Genomic DNA, 20,935 nt, shown 5'->3' with positions numbered 1-20,935 from the left:
ACCTTTTCTGAGGGAAACATAGCATTTTGAATAACTTTTTGTAGCACTGAAGTTTCTGTGGCACTGAATGTCAGTAACAGTCAGAAAGCCACAATGTAAAATATTCTAAAGAAAAAGGAAATTGTTTCCTTTAAAATGCAGCATTGGTATTTTCTAGTCTGTAAAAAGTGTAGAGTGTACTTCAGTTTGTCATGCTGCTTTGCAGTTTAAAAAATAACTAAGCCTTAATTTTTTGCACTCACATTAAGACTGTCCCTTGGAGGCAACTCACAAACAAAAGCTCTGAGATTAAAAGTAGAATGGATTCTACATTTAAAATACAGAAAATACAGAGCATTTACTTCATTGAGTGATGCATATCACGTATGAAAAATATGTATTAACCTTTGTAACTTTTCTGTATGTTTTCTTGTTAAAAAGAAACAAAAATACTTTTTTAAAAAAGCAAGCTCTCCTCTTTCCTATTTTCTTACTGAAATTGTACAAAAATGACTTCTTAGCACCAAGACTTTTGTTTTAAGAATAAAACCTAGCATGATAAAAATCTATACATTTTTTTGTCTTTTTTTTTCTTTCTTTCCCATGGACAGATATACTCACATTTGCACTTAATCTCTAATTAGAAGTATGCAAATCAAAACTGTTTCTTAGCAGAGGACATTTATGGGAAAACTTAGCTCCCAAGCCAGCTTTGTTCCCCCTAGTCTCTCTATCTTGTTTGACCCTTGTTACTAATGAAGAGCCTCAGGCTTCCTCCGACTGCACTGGCCTCAGTCTGAAATTGGCGCTACTAAAGATCCAGAGATGTGCTCTGCTTACCTTTTGGATATGCAGGCATTGTGAAAAAAAGAAGGGAGAGGAGAGGCAGATAAAGTACTGTCGGTGTTCACTCTGAATGATTTTTCTCTTTCCAGTCCTGGGCTGCCTTGTGGCCTGTTTAACTGTGGTACAGTGCTGGTGAAAGGCGAAGTAGCTAGAATTGTGGTTAATGATTCAATGAATTCTCTTCCTGTCTTTGTCTAGGACTGACAGTTAACCATGTAGGACAGAGACTCTTGATATCTTACATAAAACTATGGAATAAGAGTTTTTAGTGGGCACTCTGGGCCCTGCTATAATACAAAAGAATAATGAAGGTGAAAAATAAGGGAAGGAATTGAGCAGTGACAGGAAGCAGCATAAAGAGAAGTGAGCTTAAAGGAAGTGTTCACTGAAAGGCAATGAAGAAGGAGGTAGAAGTAGGTTATCAAGACTTATTCTGATGAAAGATAAGTATGGAGAAAAATAGGAGGGGGAACACAAGAGATGACATGCTGTTAAGATGGTTATTTTTCAAATGTTCTGTTTAACATCTCCATAGTGCTATGGCAGTACATTCTCTTTTCATACATACAGGCATGCAAAGGACAAACTTTGGACAGTTTTGGGCCCCTTTTCAAAATTCTGAAGGGCCTTAATTTCTGTAAAGGCAAATTAGTCTGCTCCGTCAATCCGAAACCCTAAATTTGTCCGTTTTCCTGCCAGTGTCGAAAGTGTGTAGTAACAAGCCATTGCTTGGCAAGCTTGTGCTCAAAACTAACCCTTCATATGTTCAGTTATCATGCATCAGGAAATGTTTTTCAAGTGTTGTTCAAGTGTATTTCAAGATACGTACGTCTTACTGGAGCTGTATGTCCTTTTGATCTCCTGATTGGGTTGTTTCATGGCTGGAAAGATGTCAATGTTTATAGGATTGTCATCTGTCCTACTTGTGAGGATTTCTGCAAGTCATCAAGGGAAAAATAAGTTTGACTTTGATATCATTGAGTTCTAGATGTGTCCTCTAGATACCCCTCAGGGAAGAGAAAGCTCTGTTTATGCAAAATAGTGTGTGACTACGAGTGATAGAAAGAGGAAACAGAGAAACTGATAGTTCAATAAGAGGTACAGAGTACCTCTTTTTGGCAGCACATAGCTATTACTTTCTTAGGGGCATGACACATGAACAGGTAATTTTAAGAGCATGAATTAGCTGGCATCAACTCTTACTCTGCGCTACAGTGTGCTGAAGTGAGGTAGTTTATGCCTCCTGAATAAATTACCTAAAATTATCTTGCATTTACTGTGCCTTGTTTGCATTTTCTATGCATTCCTGTTAAGAGCATATGCCTGGTTATTTGGTGTAAAGTAGGATTTCAAGATTAGTGGAATGTGGGGCAGATGTAAAGATAAATCTGTAAGTAAATGAAGTCTTTAAATAAAGGATTCATTGTCTTTTTCAGCTACATGCCCTAACTCAGCTGGGAGTTACTGACTTTTCCAGGCATCCTTTTGTGATTCAATAGCCTGTGTTAAGCAGGTGATCAGGACAGTTGATCGTAATCGCTCCCCACAGCTAAAATGATCAGTTTAGGAATGTTTGAATCAATATTTAAGTATAAATTGTCAGTGCAGCTTTCTAGTGTATCAGACACCAGAATATATTCATTGTATTTTTTATTCTTCATGTATCTATCCTTTGAGTAAAACTTGTAGCAAAAGCACAAAAACTTCACCAGAATTCTTTGTATTCCCCCAAATAAATCAAAAGTGCAAAAGGCTTTCTGTAGTATCTCTGTGTGGGATTTCAGTTTTAGAAACATCTGTTAAATATTTTTTGGATAATATAAACTTATTTTCTGCTGAAAATAGTTTCCTTCTGATCCACTACACCTAGGAAAGTTAACTTTCCTTTATCTATTTGACCTTGTCTTAGAATCTTTCAGATGATATTCAGCATAGATTTATTTTTCTGTTTCCATGTGTTGCCGGTAATCTGCTGCTCTCTTTTCTTTTTCTTTTACATGTTACTGCCTTTGGAAATTTGGATAAATTCCAGCTGCCTACATCACAGTTGTTACTAACCACTCTCTTTGATTTCTTCCTGCTACAAAGCTGTACGTTTTTGCTTCTCTCTGTGCTCTTTCACTTTGTTTGGTGACTCTTCCTCTGGGAGAAGATCGTTCCTTTAGGGAGTCCTACACATTTCTGTCTTTTGTATGCTTCTGCCATCTCATTACTGCCTTTAATTTTTTTAGCCTATTTCCTCATGCAAGTAACAGATAGGGTCAGCAGCTCCTTGTTCATTTTAGGATTATATTTAAAGAAACAGCAGATCCACAGATTTAGCCCACTGTACACTTTAATTAGATATTCCTGCAAATTCTGGCCACTGAAACTATTATTATAATAATCTATTCTTGTTAAAAGCTAAGTAGTGTCTTAGGACTTCTGCAGACGGTTTGGGGGATAACTTCCTTTCTCACAGTATAGGCAAATAAATGTGTGTAGGTGTGCAAAGCTGATTTCTCTGTGCAGCTTTTCTTTCCTAAGTACAAATCTGGACCAGAACAGCAACAGTGCTGCAGAATTTGAGAGTTATATTTTTTATATTTTCACTTCTGTAAAAAATAACCAACGTGACATTCAAACACAGGTCGCAAAATCTATATCTTTCACAATCAACATGAAACGATTAAATCTTGATATAGATTCTTGATTTCATTGTGAGATGATAAAACACTTCATTTTATTGAAAGCTGAAAGAGGAAAGTCTTGCTGCTAAAGCTACTGGTGTTCTTTCCAGGCCCTGCTCACACGGAAATTAATGGGAGCTTTGCCATTAATTTTAATTAGGACAGGATGTTGTGCTGTATTGGCAGAGATGCAACCAAGTTGTATGCTCTTTGAACTTTTTCTTGCCTATCAACTCTTCTCTTATTTAATTCCTGAGCCATTTCTGTAGCACTTTCCTCTGAGTATGTTTTAAATTCTGTTTACATCCCTGCTGTTTGTGTGGTTGTTGCAACTAGCATCACAGCTTTGCTCTCATTAGGTCTAGTAGTTTTTTTGTTTCTCTCTTTCACCTCATGCACTGTAGGTAATGATGTTATTGAAGGGTGGACATTTGCACTCTTCCCCCCCCAGAGTACTACAATTCTCCCTTACAAATTGTGCTAGGTACATTGAAGTAGTTCACTTAATGTATCTGCTTCCCTGCTGCTCTAAACAGCTTCCATGTTTCATCTTACCAGCAGACATCTGTTTTGCAATTTAAAGAAAAATGATGTGATGGTGAAAAAAAATCTTACTTTTTGATGACTTACTGGCTAGCAAATTGAGGACTTTGCTGTGAGAATTGGTTTGATTCCATATACATTTTTCTCTTATGTTCATCCTTGGGAAATGTGCATTTCCATTCAGGCAAAGTGGCTGGTAACATTAACTTGAAAATGATTTCAGTGTGATATTCCAAGAGAATCTAATGAGGGTTTCCTGAAGTTCTCACATATAGGTCACTTGTGTTTTAGAGGGGGAGGGATATGAAAGTTCTGAAGCACTCTTTGGGCACCTGCCAAAACAGCAATGCACTTTACTGTTTTCAAAATTCAGTGTGATTGAGCATACACAGAATACATATAATTTGTATGTTCTCATTGCATAAGAATAGTCATACCAGGTCAGCTCAAACATCCATCTAGCATGGTATCCTCATTTCCCTTCAGATCATATGATCTTTAACCTTTTAATAAGAGTTTCTGTGGAGGGTAACATTTATGAGTTTCTCATTGGTCTGCGGTGAGTGCTGAGGGGAGAGTAAAGAACAGGGAAAGCAAAAAGCAGACTACTGAAAACTGTATTTCCTGTTAGAAACCTTTTAAAGCAGGTCATTCTATATCACTATATGCTAAATCAGTTTATATTTTATCTATTTATAATAACTGGATATTCTGTATCAATATATACAGACTATATGTAGTCTAATCTTACTTTCATTTGCATACTGCCTGGATAATAATTTTTTAAACAGATACGCTAAAAACCTCCTCTGTAAACCAGTGGATTTCTACACCAACTGAGATAGCAAACAATCTGGCATATTGCCAATCATTATTCTACTCATAGACAGTCTGTAAATCACCTTTTTTCCAGCAAGTTAGACATGTATGCAATACCTTTATATTCACAACAAACACAGTTGCAGAGCACGACATTTTTGGTGGAATAAGTGTAAATACAGAAAAAAGCTTGCTATTTTAAGCATATATATAAAAGCTTATCTTGGGATCTCTGAGAGTATGAAAGCACTGCATTGTCCTTGAACGGTGACTGTTTTGTATTTTGTGAGTTTTGTAGAGTTTTGATTTGCTGCTTCTGGATGCATATGGTCTAAGCACAGCTGCCTTAGGTCATGTGTGTTTTAATAAACACTCCTCCCTTTGCCTGCTAATAACACTGAAGTCTCTATCGGAGTAGACTCCCGATTTACAGAATTTGTGTTGGTGCACAATTGTTTTTAATCTGGGAAAAGTAGTGCATAAACCAGGTATTCTATTCAAGATGTAAATTATCATTCCAACTCAAACAATGATGATAGTCAAAAGAGAATACAGCACAACTTGCAGAGATGGTTGGGACTGCTGCTATGTGAGACACCAAAAGGAACCTAAAGGAGAAAAAAATTAAAGGTGATTCACCCAATGATTTTTTCACTGAAAAACATTAATTATAGCTGTGCTCCACTAATTCACTTCTCTCTGTCTCTCTGATTTTGATCTGTGTGGTTTTGAGCTTGAAGACAGTACTAATAAATATTTGACAGAACTTAACACATACACAAGCAAATTTAATGGTTGCTTGCTATTTTTGAAGTATCTGACACTTTCTGCTGAGAGTGAACAGACACAACAGAAAGAAGGATGAGGAGACACATACAAATTCTTAGCACTAAATATTTTTACACTTACAATAACAATGAAACAAGGAAAGGAGTACATGCATACTTCACACCCTTCAGAAACTCATACAGAAGATGAAGCAAATTAATAGACCACAGTATACTGATGATTTTTGTAGTTTTGGGGAAGAATTGGAGAAGGAAAGAGAGGACAAAAGGCAGAGAAGGAATAGGATAAGGCTATAGGAATGAAAATAAGAATAATCAGGACATGAAGAAAGGTAAATGGAAAGCAATGATGAGGTAACACTTGTGGGGTTTAATTACAACAAAAAAGGAGACTGAAGATGAATGTAATAGCAGACTAAGAATAAAGTCAGAGCTACAAGCAGGTCATTTTGGTGCCTTGCAATTTGTCAGTGTGATGCTCCCTCTTTTTCCTCTCCTGCTCTGATTTTGTACCATGTTGCCCATGGTATGGACATGGTATGGAAAGTGCTGGGGCTAGCAGGGCAGGAGGGACTGACTCCCCCCCCCCTTTTCTTTTTTTTTTTAATACTTATCTCCCCTAGCATTTATGCTTCTCTTATCCTACTTTTGTTGTAGCTCTGGATACAATGATCTAGAACTGTGGAGTAGGAGAATCTAAATTGTTTATATTTTTATTCTATTATGCTTTCTATTTACTTTATGTTTTACACAGATTTTCTCTGTGTTGTTCGTAGTATTTATTTCGGGGCCTGTGAATCTTCTATGTCCTATTTGTTCCAGTAAAGTCCACTGAATACAGTTTCTCTAGTGGAAAAAAAAATCCAGCCTATTAGGCTGGATTCAATCATGTTATGTGGCTAGCCCATTACAATTTTGAAAAGGAAGTCAATTGCCATTTTTATAGAAAACAACCAAACAAAACTTATGAATTAGATTTGCTTTGCAGCAGTTGCAAGAACATCATAGATTAAGAAAGTGGTGAGCTGTCTTCTACCGTGTGATTATTGTGCATCTTTCTCTGGTTTGCACAGTGAACAGACCCAGCCTCCTCATTTAAGATATGCAGGTGGAAGTATCAATTGATAGGACTTGAAATGAAAATGTTCATCATTTAAAAAAGATAAACCACTAACCAAAATTATTCTCTTTTGTTTTCATCTGCAGGAAGTCACCAAATCTGTGCAGCCCCTTTTACTGGGAAGAATAATAGCTTCCTATGATCCAGACAACTCCCATGAAAGATCCATAGCCTACTACTTGGGCATTGGCTTGTGCCTTCTCTTCCTTGTGAGAACACTACTCATACACCCTGCTATATTTGGTCTTCATCATATAGGGATGCAAATGAGAATAGCTATGTTTAGCTTGATTTATAAGAAGGTAACTGTTTCATTCACACTTAAAGCAAAACCTCTGTCCATAACCTGCATAGTTTTTTGAATCAGTAGTTTTGTTAGTCAAGGTAAACAATGAATAATATGGCTAACATTAGTTTCTGATGGCTCTCCATTTTCTAAGTCTAAAGAATTAAATACTCATGTACAACAGGGCTGACTGAAGTCAGCCTCTGTGTGAGTTCAGACTTTCTGGATATGCAGTGAGATGCCTTAATTGTGCTACTGCTGTGCTCCTGCTATGTACATAGGAAAAGGAAAAGTAATGTATGGTAGTGGCCAAAGAATATTTTCAAAGAGGATTAGAGGTGAAGATCTAGACAGTAAATATAATATAGAAGGGATCAAGTTTGAATGATAAAGTGTCAGAACCTGGTAACATGAAGTATCAATAGATACTCATACTTTGCACGTTCGCATTCATGCACAATCACAAATCTAAAGATTTCAAAAGGTTTCCAAAAGCAGCTTATTTAAGCAGATATGTTAGTTACTCTAATATAAAGCTCACTATGGAAACATCTTTCAGAAAGTCTTTGTCAAGAGAATCACAGTAGGGGATTTTTGAGGATCCACAGCAACACACAGCATGCCTGCTTAATTAAAACTTGCATTTGCATATATATGTACATAAAATATGCAACAGAAAGCAAGGACTGTGTCAATAAATCAATATTTGTAAAGCAATTTAATGGCTATATTAAACTCAAGCAACATAAATAATTTTAATGAGACTGTTTCTTTATAGCATAAAGCTGATAAGTGAATTGTTATTTATAGTACTGTACTGTTGCCTACTATTTTTATTTGTATTTATTCTGTTTTATAGGATTGAGTTACAAGGTGTTGTTTTCTTTTACAGACCTTAAAACTGTCAAGCAGAGTCCTAGATAAAATAAGTACTGGACAATTGGTCAGTCTTCTTTCCAACAATCTGAACAAATTTGATGAGGTATATTTTTGCTTGTTTAATCCATTTGGTAAGCTATTAAATACAAAAGGAAAACTTCAAGCTATTCATGACAAATATTAAGGAAGGAGAATAAATGGTGGACCTCAGTGACTGTTCTCATTGTAAATATGAAATGAAAGTGCACTCCTAACTTAAGAGTAGATGTCGGCCTGTGATCATGGAAATGCTCATTTGGAAACTTAGATCATAGTTTATCTCTTAGGCTGATTAATAAAACAAACATAAGAATAGGTATACCATTAAAAACATGCTTATTCTACAGTCCAGTGAAAATCAGCAGGGAAACTTCCCTGCATTACACAGTTTCACAGTAGTCAGAACTCAACTAATTCCATCCTTCAGTCTCTTTTCCTGATGTTCAGCATTTTATTGTTAATATTACCCACTCTTATAAATGCCTGAATACGCGTTGATGTATGACCTGATTAGGAATCATTTCCAATACACCTCAGAAGAAACTTTCAAAGTCTCATATGAAAATTTTCTTTCATTAAAGATGAAGGTAAATCCCTACTAATGGTTGTGGGGGCTAGAAAATCCATTAACTTCTATTCAGAGTGTATATTTGATTGTCCCATTGATAGAATGAGATTTGTTTCCTATGGAAGAAGCAGGAAACCTGATGGCAGAGAGTAGGGTATGCTTGTTTTAAATAGTGTATTGCTATATACAGTGACGTGAGCTAACTCTGAGCAAGCTAGGTCAGGTGCTGGCAGCAGTGTAGCTGCAGTAACAGAGAGTTCTATGCAGGTGCTGTTTCTCAGCCTGATCACAGAAGTCAATCCAAAATCTGTCTAATGATAGACTAAAGTGAAGGAATATTACCAAAATAGGCAGCAATCTGTTTTGAATTAGTTGCATTCATACAACAGTCATCTTTTCACCAAAATAATATTTGCTTCCTATATAAAATTAAATATTCTTAGAAGATTCTTTTGTGACTTTTTCTCATCTTGCAGTGATTGAAAATGCCAGAGTCAATGATCTGTTTACTTTTACAGAGCTGGGTTTTTCCTCATGTGCCTACATAGTGAAGAGACAATTGTAGATTGAACTTTGCCTTGCGAAAAATCAAAGCTTAGGTGTGGAATGTGTATGTATTGCTGTGCTGTCATCTTAACTAACACCCAGAATGCTATGTGCTCAGAACTGCAAATCTTCCTTTATAAACTTGTTTTACTACTGGAAAAAATTTGTACTTACATTTTTCAAAGCGCCACTTTAATGACTTCTTTTCATGCAGTTTTCAGAGCGCGTCTTTATTTTATTTTATTATTATTCTCTCCCGTGGGTTTCTGCAGGGTCTTGCACTGGCTCATTTTGTATGGATTGCACCTTTACAAGTAGTACTGCTGATGGGACTGCTCTGGGAAATGTTACAAGCTTCTGCATTTTCTGGACTTGCTTTTCTAATAATCTTAGTCCTTTTCCAAGCCTGGCTGGGACGAAGGATGATGAAATACAGGTGAAGATATTGTTGGAATATTTCAATATTTTTGCCTGAAACACATTAATTTTAGAAGGTTACACCACTAATTAAGGATTTATAGTTGTTACATTGTTACCAAAGAGTAGTCCAAAGAACACTAAAAGTGCCAGGATAGTAGAGACAAGTCTTTTCTTACTTAGCAGCAGCTGTCTAAATATGAGAAGAGTGAAAGGTCTAATGTGCAGCAAATAGTGAAAAAAGTTCATAGAAGAATGAAAACTCCCCATTAGTGACCTGATTTATTCTTATTAGAGCTTTTATCTTCTCCTTAGTTAAACTCACTTCATTTGTGATATTTCCTTTCATGTGTTTCACAATAATGTTATCAGAATAAATATATTAAGTGTAGGAATATAGTACAGGTATTTTCTTAAGATGTGATATGATACAAACTACAGAATTAAATAAATGAAAATTGATCTATTGGCTTTTTCACTTTCTAGGGATAAGAGAGCAGGAAAGATCAACGAGAGACTTGTCATCACCTCAGAAATAATTGAAAATATACAGTCAGTTAAAGTCTATTGTTGGGAAGATGCAATGGAAAAAATGATTGAAAGCCTCCGTGAGTAAGTATTCTCATTTGTCAGTCAAATTTTTCTACATGATCAAAAAAAAAAAAAGTGATTATGAACAGCATCTGTGGTCATGTTAGTTAAGAAGTAAAGCACACAAATATTAATCCTCCGTAAACTAACCATGTATTCCCACACTGTAGCTTATTTTTTTCCCCAATTTGTCAAGTTCACTATGGAGGGGTTTTTTTTTTGTTATTTGCTTCCTCATTTGTTTAATGATATTTCAGTGTTTAGCCTGCACAGGTAAAACAATTGTGGCATCTGTGTTTGTTTCTGGCCAACCCCATCCTCACTGTACAATAAAAAGCCCTTTTGTGTTGATTACTTAAGGCTTTACAGACTTTCCTATTCTGCAGTGGAGGAAACGGTATGAGTCCTTTGCAGCCATTTTCTGAGAAATGCAATAAAGCTGTCTGTTAAATGTTACACACAGTCTGTGTGAGGATTAAAGTAACACAGCTTCATGTATTCGTTCTGTACAATTACATTAACATTTGTTGTCTGTGGATAGCCTTGTATAATGCTGATCATTTCAATTAACATTGAGATTGATCTGAAAGCTGCCAGAACTACCAGAGCTACGAGAAGCATAAAGGAGGTAAAAGAGCTAGTTTGTCTAGGTGAGAGCTATGAGAACCAGGGCTTTCATTACTGATAGGAAGTCCTGAGGGAGAGGAGGAGAAGTGACATAGTGATCGATATGTGACGCTGCACTGAAGCTGTCCAATGTGCTTGTTTAGTCCTTTGGAAAGAATTAGAGTTCTGCACCAGGTGTGTGATTGGGAAAACAATAGAAAAGAAAAGAAATATAAGCATCTTATTATCATGTAAATAAAAGAAAATTTATTATTGCACAAACACCTTCATGTTCAGCTGCTTCTATTATGCTTTCTGAAAGACAGTCCAGGAAAAGTTAGCTGTTCTTTACCATCAGAATAAGAAAATTCTTAAATTTTATAATACTTTATTATAAAAGCTCTGAGAAAACTCAGTGTGAATCCAGGTCTGAAATTCCAGTCCTAGGATAGATCCACGTTAGAATTCATTCAATCACATTGCATTGCTTTTAGGAGATTTTAGACCAAATCTTGTGATTTGGTAGCTTAGCTCCTGTAGAAATGAATTAAGATTCATATTTATGTTCCACAAAATGGCTACATAAACTTGGAAAAAGGACTGTCATTTTGTATTCTGAGTTTTTAAAAAATTTTTTATAGTGGATACTGTAATGCTGGAATTTATTATGCATGGATTTTTAAAAGACAAGGAAGAGTGATAGAAATATTACAAGATCATTGTTTCTCTTTTTGCTTCTCATGCACCAAAATAACATATTCTTGGGGCTATCCTAAGGGTTGTTTGGTGAAGACCAGAGCAGGTCAAACTAGGAATGTCAGAGTTTCAGTTGAATTTTGCTTGCTGAGCCTGCCCTGCAGGGCTCCCAATCAGTTGGTTTGTTAAGCTGGTAGGAAACGAGAAAGCATGAGTAAAGTTATATCTGCATTTTAGCAACAGTGCATTATAACTCATTTGTTACCAAAGTGTTTCTGTGAGCTGGCATTTTTCAATGCAACCCAATTTAATCAGCTCTAGTTTAATGAACTAGACTTACCTGTGCTGCTAGACTCGAGCTGACAAGACTGGCTATTCTGAGAGTGTTACACTGCCCCAGATAACCTCCCCCAAATGGATGCTGCAATTGGGGCTGTCTGCTGTCTTAAGACTGTACTAATAACAGCCTTCATAACAGCTGTTCATAACAGATGTCTGAATAAACATATCTGCACTTCTATAGGCTATACAATATATTCAGAGAATTAAATAGCCACAGCACCAAACTGTTGCTCTCTGCCCTAGTATAGCAGTAGAAGGGGTGAAATCCAGGGCTGGAAGTGTCCTTACTTTGCCAACAGAAGACCCATCCTTATTCAGAGCAAAGAAATGCAAGCTCGTGTGTTTGCACTGACTGCAGTGACATCGGTGCAAAAACAGACATACACGCTGGTCGACAACCTATATGTACTTCCTAAGAGCCTATGAGTTCGGAGAGGCTGTAACTATATGCTGATACCAAATGTATCATGGTGTTTGGCCTATTTGGACATCTTTGACATTTACTGGATAATCAAGGAACACTTCCCCAAAAGTGAATTGGGCCATAGTGTTTCAAAATTGGTCTCACTAATATCAACATGTTAGTGTTGTTAGAAAGCTTTTTTCAGATTAGCACAATGAGAAACTAAGTAATTCATTCTTTTCCATAGTGTCTTGCTACAAAAATCACACCTGACTCTTCCTCCAAAATTAGTGTTTTTTGCTTTTCCTCAGGATTTTACTTTGTACTTTTCACCTTAATTCCTATTGCACTGACTTTTTCCTACTCTTTCTCTACTCCTCACTTTTTTCTATATTTGACAATCTTTTAAAAAACTAAATCTGTTAAAAAAAAAAGAAAACACTTCTGGAGGCACTTCTTAAAGATGATCATCATTTGTCCCAAGCTACTACTTCTCCAAGATGCTATGGCTAAGGTTATTTTAGTAGAATATGCTTATTAAAAGCAAATGAACAAGAAAGACTATCATTCTTGTTGGTGTTGTTGTTAAGTCCACAGAAACATAGCCAAATCCCAGTCATTGAGAATATTGTGTCATTACCAGGACAAATTCTATTACTTCTGCAGGAGAAAAACATTAAGAAGACTGGAAAATTCTTTAAATTTCATCTAAATTGCTCTCAATAGCTTTTTCCCAAAGGACAGGAGTGGGAGACTCTGCTGATGAATGTTCATCTGATATAAGGAAACTTTACCCCCTGCTCCCTACACATGATTTATGAAGAAAATATCTTCACATATACTTGGTATCTCACATTATCTTCTGGTTTCTCTGCCAATTTACCACAAGGATTGCATCTGGCTTAGAATTTTTTCCATTGAAAAATGTAGTATGACTTGGACAGATTTTTTCAAGGGAAAAGGGTTTTGTTTGACTTTTTTTTTCCTTGCAAAATTTATTTTCTTAATTTTTGAAAAAAAAATGTTTTAACTTGATCTTTGAATGATGTCCATGTGTGTATTGCTGTTTTGAGTTTTTGCGCACCACAAAACTCAAGACTTCCTTCAGGAACAGTGTGATTTTTTTCCTCCTCCCCCTGCTTTCTGATACTGACAGTGATGTATGTCCTCAGTTTCTCTCAGTGCTGTTTCTCTTTTCATTTCTCTTTATATTTCTTTTCGAAGTCCTGATGCAGCTACTGCAGGTTGTTTGCTGCATTTTGGCACTTAACTCTTTCCTTCTGATTTGACTTTTTGTTTTGTTTTGTTTTGTTTTTGTTTTTGTTTGTTTTTAATAATTGAATTACTGAATTAAAAGCTAGGATGTCTCCAAAAAGCTGGTTTGTTTCTATACATATGTGACACCTATAGTCACCCTTATATCCTCACTCTAAGAACCTATATGGCCTCAGCAAGGTGTGTCCCAAATGGGTGCCCAGTTTGCCTAGCACTCAAGTCCAAATCACAGGCAGATCCACCTCTGGAAAACTTTTGCTTGTGGCTCATTCTTGGGAGCACACTGAAAATGGTTAGTATATCAGAGTATACTCTTGGAGAATTTACTCTTTGGAATAAATTCTGTGTGCTTCAGCAGTGGAAAGACTTTTAGTACCTTCTACCTAGGCTTTGCTTGGAACTGACCAAGCAGCAAAACCAAAAGTTTTTGTTATCCCTATTCAGTGCTGCCACCCACAGTCTCATACAAGCTGTGGAGGGACTTGCAAGGCCCTTTCTCCAGGGCAACGGCTACAACTGTTGTCGTTACTTGCATGCCTGGCTATTTTCTTCATGCCTCTGCAGTGAAATGCAGCCTTAATAAGAAGTGTGAGGCATCCTGCTCCAAAACTGACTGAGCTTGGGTTTTCTCTCAGAAGCTTTTAGAAATGCTTTGTTGATGAAAGTGGTAAGACTGATGCATGCGAAAGTCTTATAAACATGCAGCATGGAACTGAAGAAGGGGCCTGAAAAAGCCCTGAAATCCTGGATTTACTTTACCTGCAGAGATTGGCTTAGTACTAAGAAATACTTAAAGATTATGGTGCTCAGCTTTTACAAGGGCAGGAATTGCCTTCACCAGCGTGATTGCTAACTGTTGTACAACCTGATGGGGGCTGGAGCACTCACTCAGCAAATGTGCATGCTGGATGCTAGCTCCGTCTCTAGCCTCAGTTCAATTGAAAACCCTTCCCTTACACTGCAGCAGAAGTGTCTGTACACACGAAAAGCTGAACTGCTGGGCCCTAGGAATGTGAAGTGAATCGGGCCAAAAGAAGAGCAGCTAATTGAAAACCGATCCTTCAGCATAGTGAGTTAAGGCTATCAACTCAGAAAAGTACTTATGCTCCCTGGATTATTTCTCTTTTTATTTAATAGCTTGCTATAAGATGCGTAAACATTGCAGAAGTAGCTTGAGAGTAATCACTAGTTGCATTCCTGACTGCACAGTACATAAGCTTCAGCAGAAAAGCTGGAGAAAGATCCACTGCCTTCTACCTCTTCAGGCTGAGGTAGACTAATAACTTACTTCTTGGATGAGGCTGTTAGTAGGCTGTTCTGCAAAAGAAGATGACACTATAATAATTACCATGGTATGGGTTTGTTCTTAGTATTTGTATGATCATATATAGCAAATTTGTCCCATCAGAGTATCTTATTTCCACAGAAGTATTTTCCATGGAGCTTAAAGTGCCAGTTCAGTAGGGGATCACGCTTCTGGGAGGGTATCACACAACACAGCATTAGATGCATAAGGATGATTTTACCAGGAAGTGTAGAGGCTTGGGATTTATGAGGTATCCATGGCATAGGTCATGGTTATTTTGTATAACATCTCTGAATGTTGGTGCCTAAACTGGTCTGCAGTTATTTTTTAAGGCCAGAAAACTGTTTTGAATCTTGCCTTCTAACTGTAGTCTTAGAAAATAAATGAGCCTCTATTTTAATTATTTTGCCAACAGTTCCATGCAGAAGATTGTAGGATGTTAACTATGGAATTGTCACTAATTATTTATATATTTTTTTTTAACAGAACTGAACTGAAGCTAACCCGAAAAGCTGCTTATGTGAGATATTTCAACAGCTCAGCTTTCTTCTTCTCGGGTTTTTTTGTGGTGTTTTTGGCTGTGCTTCCATATGCTGTGACTAAAGGAATTATCCTCCGAAAAATATTTACCACCATTTCCTTCTGCATTGTTCTTCGAATGACAGTGACCAGGCAGTTTCCCTGGGCGGTACAGACCTGGTATGACTCTATTGGAGCAATAAACAAAATACAGGTAGGGTACATGCACAAAAATCTTCTCAAGTACGTAAGCTAATTCTTTATAGCATGTTATCTTGTCAGTTGATCAACAAAGGATCAGAGCGTTTATGCAGACTTTCTGAATATACTATATACTGCTTTGACTACACACCATGAAGTGTCACTATAAATCTTGTTGTTGGTATGTAGTTCCCCAGGCAGCATAACCATAACACTTTTACGTTACCTGCACACTGCTATTTTGAAACGGGGGCATTTAGTTAAATACTCTTCATGCAGAATAAGGAACTTAATAAAAGAATATAATAATTTATGGTGCTTAAGAGATATTTTTCCTTCAGTAAAGGAAGTAGAAAATTACTATATGCTTTATATGCCAAAGCTACCTACCAGTTGTTGCAATCGTAAATCTGCCTCCCTTACTATTAGTGGCAAGAACAGTGGAGATGGTGCATCTTATGCAAGTGTGCACCTCATTCATCATGAGCAGTAAGCATAACTACAGTGCCAGTAATTATTACCTACCTACCTTACCTACCAAGATCTGTTGCTCCTATACCAGCATCAAAAGCTTATATGCACAGAAAGAATTGAGGATGAATTCTCATGAGCTCTGTCTGTTTTAACTGCTGTTTTGAAATCACTCCACAAAGAAACAATTTTTATTCAATTTTGGGTCTTAATCTCAGGATTTTTTGGAATATTTAAAATGTTTTTAAATACTTAATGCAATTAATGTTTTAAAATATTAAGATGTTACTTGATAAAATATACATTTTATTATTTTAGTATGATAAAAATACCCAGTATGATATTTACAGATCTGAATTAGAAATCTGAACCTTAATACTGAATTAGAGTCATATATTGAATTTTTTTTGAATTTTTCTGATTTTTAATTGGGCAGGAAATTCCAGCAATCTAGACATGAACCTTTCTCTTGGACATTCAGAAGGCTACCATACTGGATCTCAATTCACTGAGTCTTCATGCTCTCAGGATTCCCTAGGTGTTTAGTAGACAGCGGCCTGTCTGGAATATATCCTGGAATAGTGGGTCCAATACCTTTTCACAGAATTTGCAGGCCCAGTTGTCATATCATTGTCTCCACTGTGTCTAACGCTTGTCTTTGGCGATGTTAGTTGTGCAAGTGCTCTAGTAATCTCTTTGTGATAGGTTTAATACAGACTCCATATATAGACTACATAGACTCCTAGAACACGAGTGGTTTACTTGTCCCAAGAAAAAATAATAAGCCGTCCATATATTTCTTTGTTTTAGTTTTCCTCATGAATTTAGAGAGTTCATTGGGCCAGATATGTCCTCCAGGGTGTTTTATTTGCCATATGGCTGGAGAATGTTTTCTAGATCATGAAGTCTTTAGGGATCAGTGTGTTTTCACTGACTGTCAGTGCTCCAGCAGCTCCCTGGGCGGACCCCACAGTCTCTGTTTTGAAAGCCTATCTACCCATTTTCATCTCTCGTGTGTGTTTTGTCATTCTATTTTTCAGTACTTGCCCTTTCAATCGTCTGCTTTTTCACTTCTGTTTGTTTTCTTTGGGAAACTTGCAAGTTTGCTGTGAAGAACTGATTTTCTTCCTTAAGATCTCCTTAGTTCATCCACCGCATTGTTTAGGTAGACCTCCTTGATCTCATATAATTTAAAAAGACAGTTTAAAGGAGATCATATCCGCAGACTGCACAACCTAAAGATTATCCCCCAAAAGAACACAAGCATATGATTGCTGGCTTCTGTCATTTGAAATTACACTACTTCAGTGCTGCAATAACCAGCACTGTTATCTGCCTTTTTTTTTAGCGGATACACCACCCTAATTAATATAAAACTTTGTAGTTCCGGAATAAGCAAGATAGGAGTGCATAGCTCGTTTTTTTTCTTTGTTTACCAGAATATAACTTTCCACATCCTACTCCCAAAACAAAGTTTTATTTAGAAAGGATTAAGTTTGGAAGGTTAGCATTGCCCAATATGAGTCCTAAAAATAAAGGAAATGCCAAGTTTTGGTGTATCTCTAAATCAGAAACAAATGCATTCATCCTTATGTTTCCCATAGCAATGAAAGTATCAATAGCTTAAAAAGACAGTTTCTGCTGCCTTCAGAAGATGTTATGTAAGCTGTACGCGTGCCTCGCTCTAAGACACTGCAATGGAATAGCACTACCAGAAATATTAACTGTGCTCAGTGTAGGTAAATATGTACTGCTTTGTGTAGAACGTCCATCGTCCCTTATTGTTTCCTGTCACATGTTCTGTTCATAGGATTTTTTGCTAAAAGAAGAATATAAAGCACTGGAGTATAATCTAACAACAACTGGGGTTGAGCTGGATGGAGTAACAGCCTTCTGGGATGAGGTTAGTACTTTTACCCAAACTAAATTCAAATACAGAGAATATCATTTTCACTGTTTTTTGCATTGATATTCTCTAAAATGGGAAGACTACGCTGTCTCACTTTAACTGGCTTCAGCCATCAGGAGGCAAGGAATGTGTGCTAAGTAATTAATACAAAATAACAAGTTATCCAGAACTGTGAAGCTTTGGAAGAGGCCCTATAATAAATGCTAAGGTCTGTATTAAGGGTTTATTCCTCATTTAAACCAACCTGAAATCAGAATCAAACTCCAGCATTGTATAAACACTGGGAAAAAAAGTTTTGTAATTAGTGCACTTCATTTATGCCTAGCAAATTTAAGAGTAAGATCAATATGTATATTAAAATATATATTATTTTAAGAGTATAATAAATAGGTTATATATAGAAAACCTAATGTCAGAATAATAAGTTCATATGTTTTTTTAATCCACAGTATGATATACATATCTGCATGTGCATGTCTTATTTATTGTTTATGTATATACAAAGATGCATATATGTATGTTGCAGGGAATTGGAGAGCTATTTGTAAAAGCAAAACAGGAAAACAACAACAGCAAAGCCCCTAGCATTGACAATAATCTCTTCTTCAGTAATTTTCCTCTTCATGGCTCTCCTGTTCTTCAGGATATAAATTTCAAGATTGAGAAGGGACAGTTATTAGCTGTTTCTGGATCTACTGGAGCAGGCAAGGTATTTCCATTTCTGTTGTTTCAGTAAAAATCATAATTATTTTACAGGAAATGTTGTGTCATCTGTATTGTCGCTATATTCTTCCTTTCCTATACTCCATGTGAAAATAGTGGCTGTAGGAGGATTTATCAATAAAATAGACGTTTCAATAAAATGGCTAAAAGTTATTTAAGTGCTAGGCTGTGACCAGGATGAAAATGATTTGCTAGATTTTTTGTACATACAGGGACACAGATTTAATAAGGAAATAACAATTTCAGTGACAAAGCTATTCTCCATACAAAGTAAAAGGAGATTGGCCGGAATAATACAAACTCTTCTGGTTTTCCTGTGGAAATGCGAAGTTAATGCTCATGGTGAGAATCTCCCTGCCTTTAGAACAATAAACTGGAGAACCTAGCATAGATATCTAGACTACTTTGTGTGGTTGAAAGAAATTTTATTCCTGTCTTGCAAACATTTTAAGGAAATTTTTGAAGACAAAGCTGTCAGTAATTTGATAGCAGCCTGACACTAGTTAGTCTGGTAACTAAGACACATAGCCTAGATACACTGGTCATTTGTTTTCCGGTTCCTAAATTGCTCGGCTCAGGCAGACTCTTCTGAATTCCATGTGAAAGCCTGGAGAACAAGTCCAGGGATGTGCTGTGAAAACTGCTGGTTTTCTGAGAAAAACTGTGGTCATTTTATAACTCCAAAATGTTATCAGTACATTTAGTTTGTAGATAACACATCTGGTTAACCTCATTAACATAAGTAGAATGAGTTGAATTGTGATATTCTTATTCACATTGAATAGCAACTAATTAGATGAGTCTTTTGTCTTTTGTGGGTCCTTTGAGAAGACGTGAAAGTCAAAACAAATATTCATTTTGCACTTGGCAACTTTTCTTGTTTAACAAAGTATTGGTGAATATATTCTGACTTCCTTTATTTTCATTGGGTGAAGTCCAATGTCTTTGATTCATCACCCAAGTGTTGGTGTGATGAAGTCTATGGCAAAGGATCCATCAATTTCAATCCGTTAAGGCTTTAATCTTGTTTCTCAGTTATGATACCAATAGGAAAAAACAGACGACCGAGGACGTGAGTTTGCAGGCATGTATAGCTGTTGATATGTTGGGATGCATATTGGTGTGATGATTCTCAATTAACAAAACAGTCATCTTCTGTTGTTGCTGTTAATCTCAGATGTCTTTTGCTAGGGCTAAAACCCTGATTCTTGTAATTCAAAAATGACAATCAGAAAGTGCAGTAGGATTTGTGTGCATCTCCTTCATTCAGCTATACTAATTATATTATCCAACAGTATATGAAAAATAAAATTTTACACTTAGTCCTCCCTTCCACACACAGAGTCTTCCTTCTTTCCTGTCACTCCCTTAATTTAAGGTTTTCTTCTTGCTACTTAAGATGTTACTGTGTTTTATAGGAATTATCAGGCCCATGAAAAAGCATACACACATAATTTGTCTGTAATTGGTATGGAACCTGACATCAGCTCTTAACACTGCTTCACTACTAGGTGTTTTTTCATTTAAATTTTATGGCATAGTTAGTTTAATATTCAATGTGCAAAACATACTAAATAACTGTCCTCTGCAAGATCAGAAAGTTCTTACTCAGCATTTTGAAAAATGCAGATTCTGGTCTAACATAAAGAAGTCTCATGAAATTCCCCTGCATATTCTATAACTTGTCAAAGATTGAGCTTGACAGCATGAAACAGTGATTTAGAAAGAATTTTAGATCTTTGACTGCTACGTCCCTGCTTTGTTGACTGTTTATTAATGATAAGAACACCACTGGAATGCCTCTGTAACATATTTTTCCTTGTATTTCTCAACTGTATTCTTTGATCTAGTAGCCAGTGATGTGTGACAAGGTTACTACAAGCTACTGATTAACTTTGAAATTATAACATGTCAGTATTGAAATTACAATCAATTCTTTTATGAAGGGAAACAGTATAGATGCTTAGGTCATGTATTCACGTAAATAAGTTAACAGTTATAGAGGAAAATTCAGATCACACCGAGTAGATTATGTGAGTAATTATATATACACAAAAGAAATTGCACTTTTCAAGGCAATAAAGATAAAGGGCTTATAAACACTAGCAAAATTGTAAATGTGAATTGTGTTATACAAGGAACAAACAAAATAGTCACTGATAGTGTTAAAAATTAAATAATATTCTGCATAAATGCTAATGCTTTATGTCTCTTACAGTTACTCGCATTTTACCGTGTGGAAGTTCTACAAGTTTAATTAAAACTAAATACTTTTGCAGCAGTGTGCCTTGTTTACAAGATATTTTACAAGTTTTTCTCATTCACTGAATGAAGTTTTTCTTACTTCAGAGGCGTTTTCAGAACCATATATATCATGAAAATCTCCACTAATTA

General features: G+C 36.2%; 1 protein-coding gene across 1 annotated transcript in view; it reads left to right on the top strand.

Annotated features, from left to right (window-relative positions):
* The window catches only part of CFTR (CF transmembrane conductance regulator), an 88,769-nt gene that overhangs the window by 8,142 nt on the left and 59,692 nt on the right, over nt 1-20,935 (top strand). Inside the window, exons 4-10 of the mRNA XM_062599118.1 lie at nt 6,851-7,066; nt 7,943-8,032; nt 9,355-9,518; nt 9,986-10,111; nt 15,205-15,451; nt 17,720-17,812; nt 18,345-18,527. Coding sequence (XP_062455102.1) covers nt 6,851-7,066; nt 7,943-8,032; nt 9,355-9,518; nt 9,986-10,111; nt 15,205-15,451; nt 17,720-17,812; nt 18,345-18,527 — 1,119 coding nt within the window. The remainder of the gene's footprint in view (nt 1-6,850; nt 7,067-7,942; nt 8,033-9,354; nt 9,519-9,985; nt 10,112-15,204; nt 15,452-17,719; nt 17,813-18,344; nt 18,528-20,935) is intronic.

The sequence above is a fragment of the Rhea pennata genome, chromosome 1, assembly GCF_028389875.1.
Source record: "Rhea pennata isolate bPtePen1 chromosome 1, bPtePen1.pri, whole genome shotgun sequence".
Lineage (NCBI taxonomy): Eukaryota > Metazoa > Chordata > Aves > Rheiformes > Rheidae > Rhea > Rhea pennata.
The sequence above is the reverse complement of the archived record's forward strand: the minus strand, read 5'-3'. Positions and strand labels throughout refer to the sequence as shown.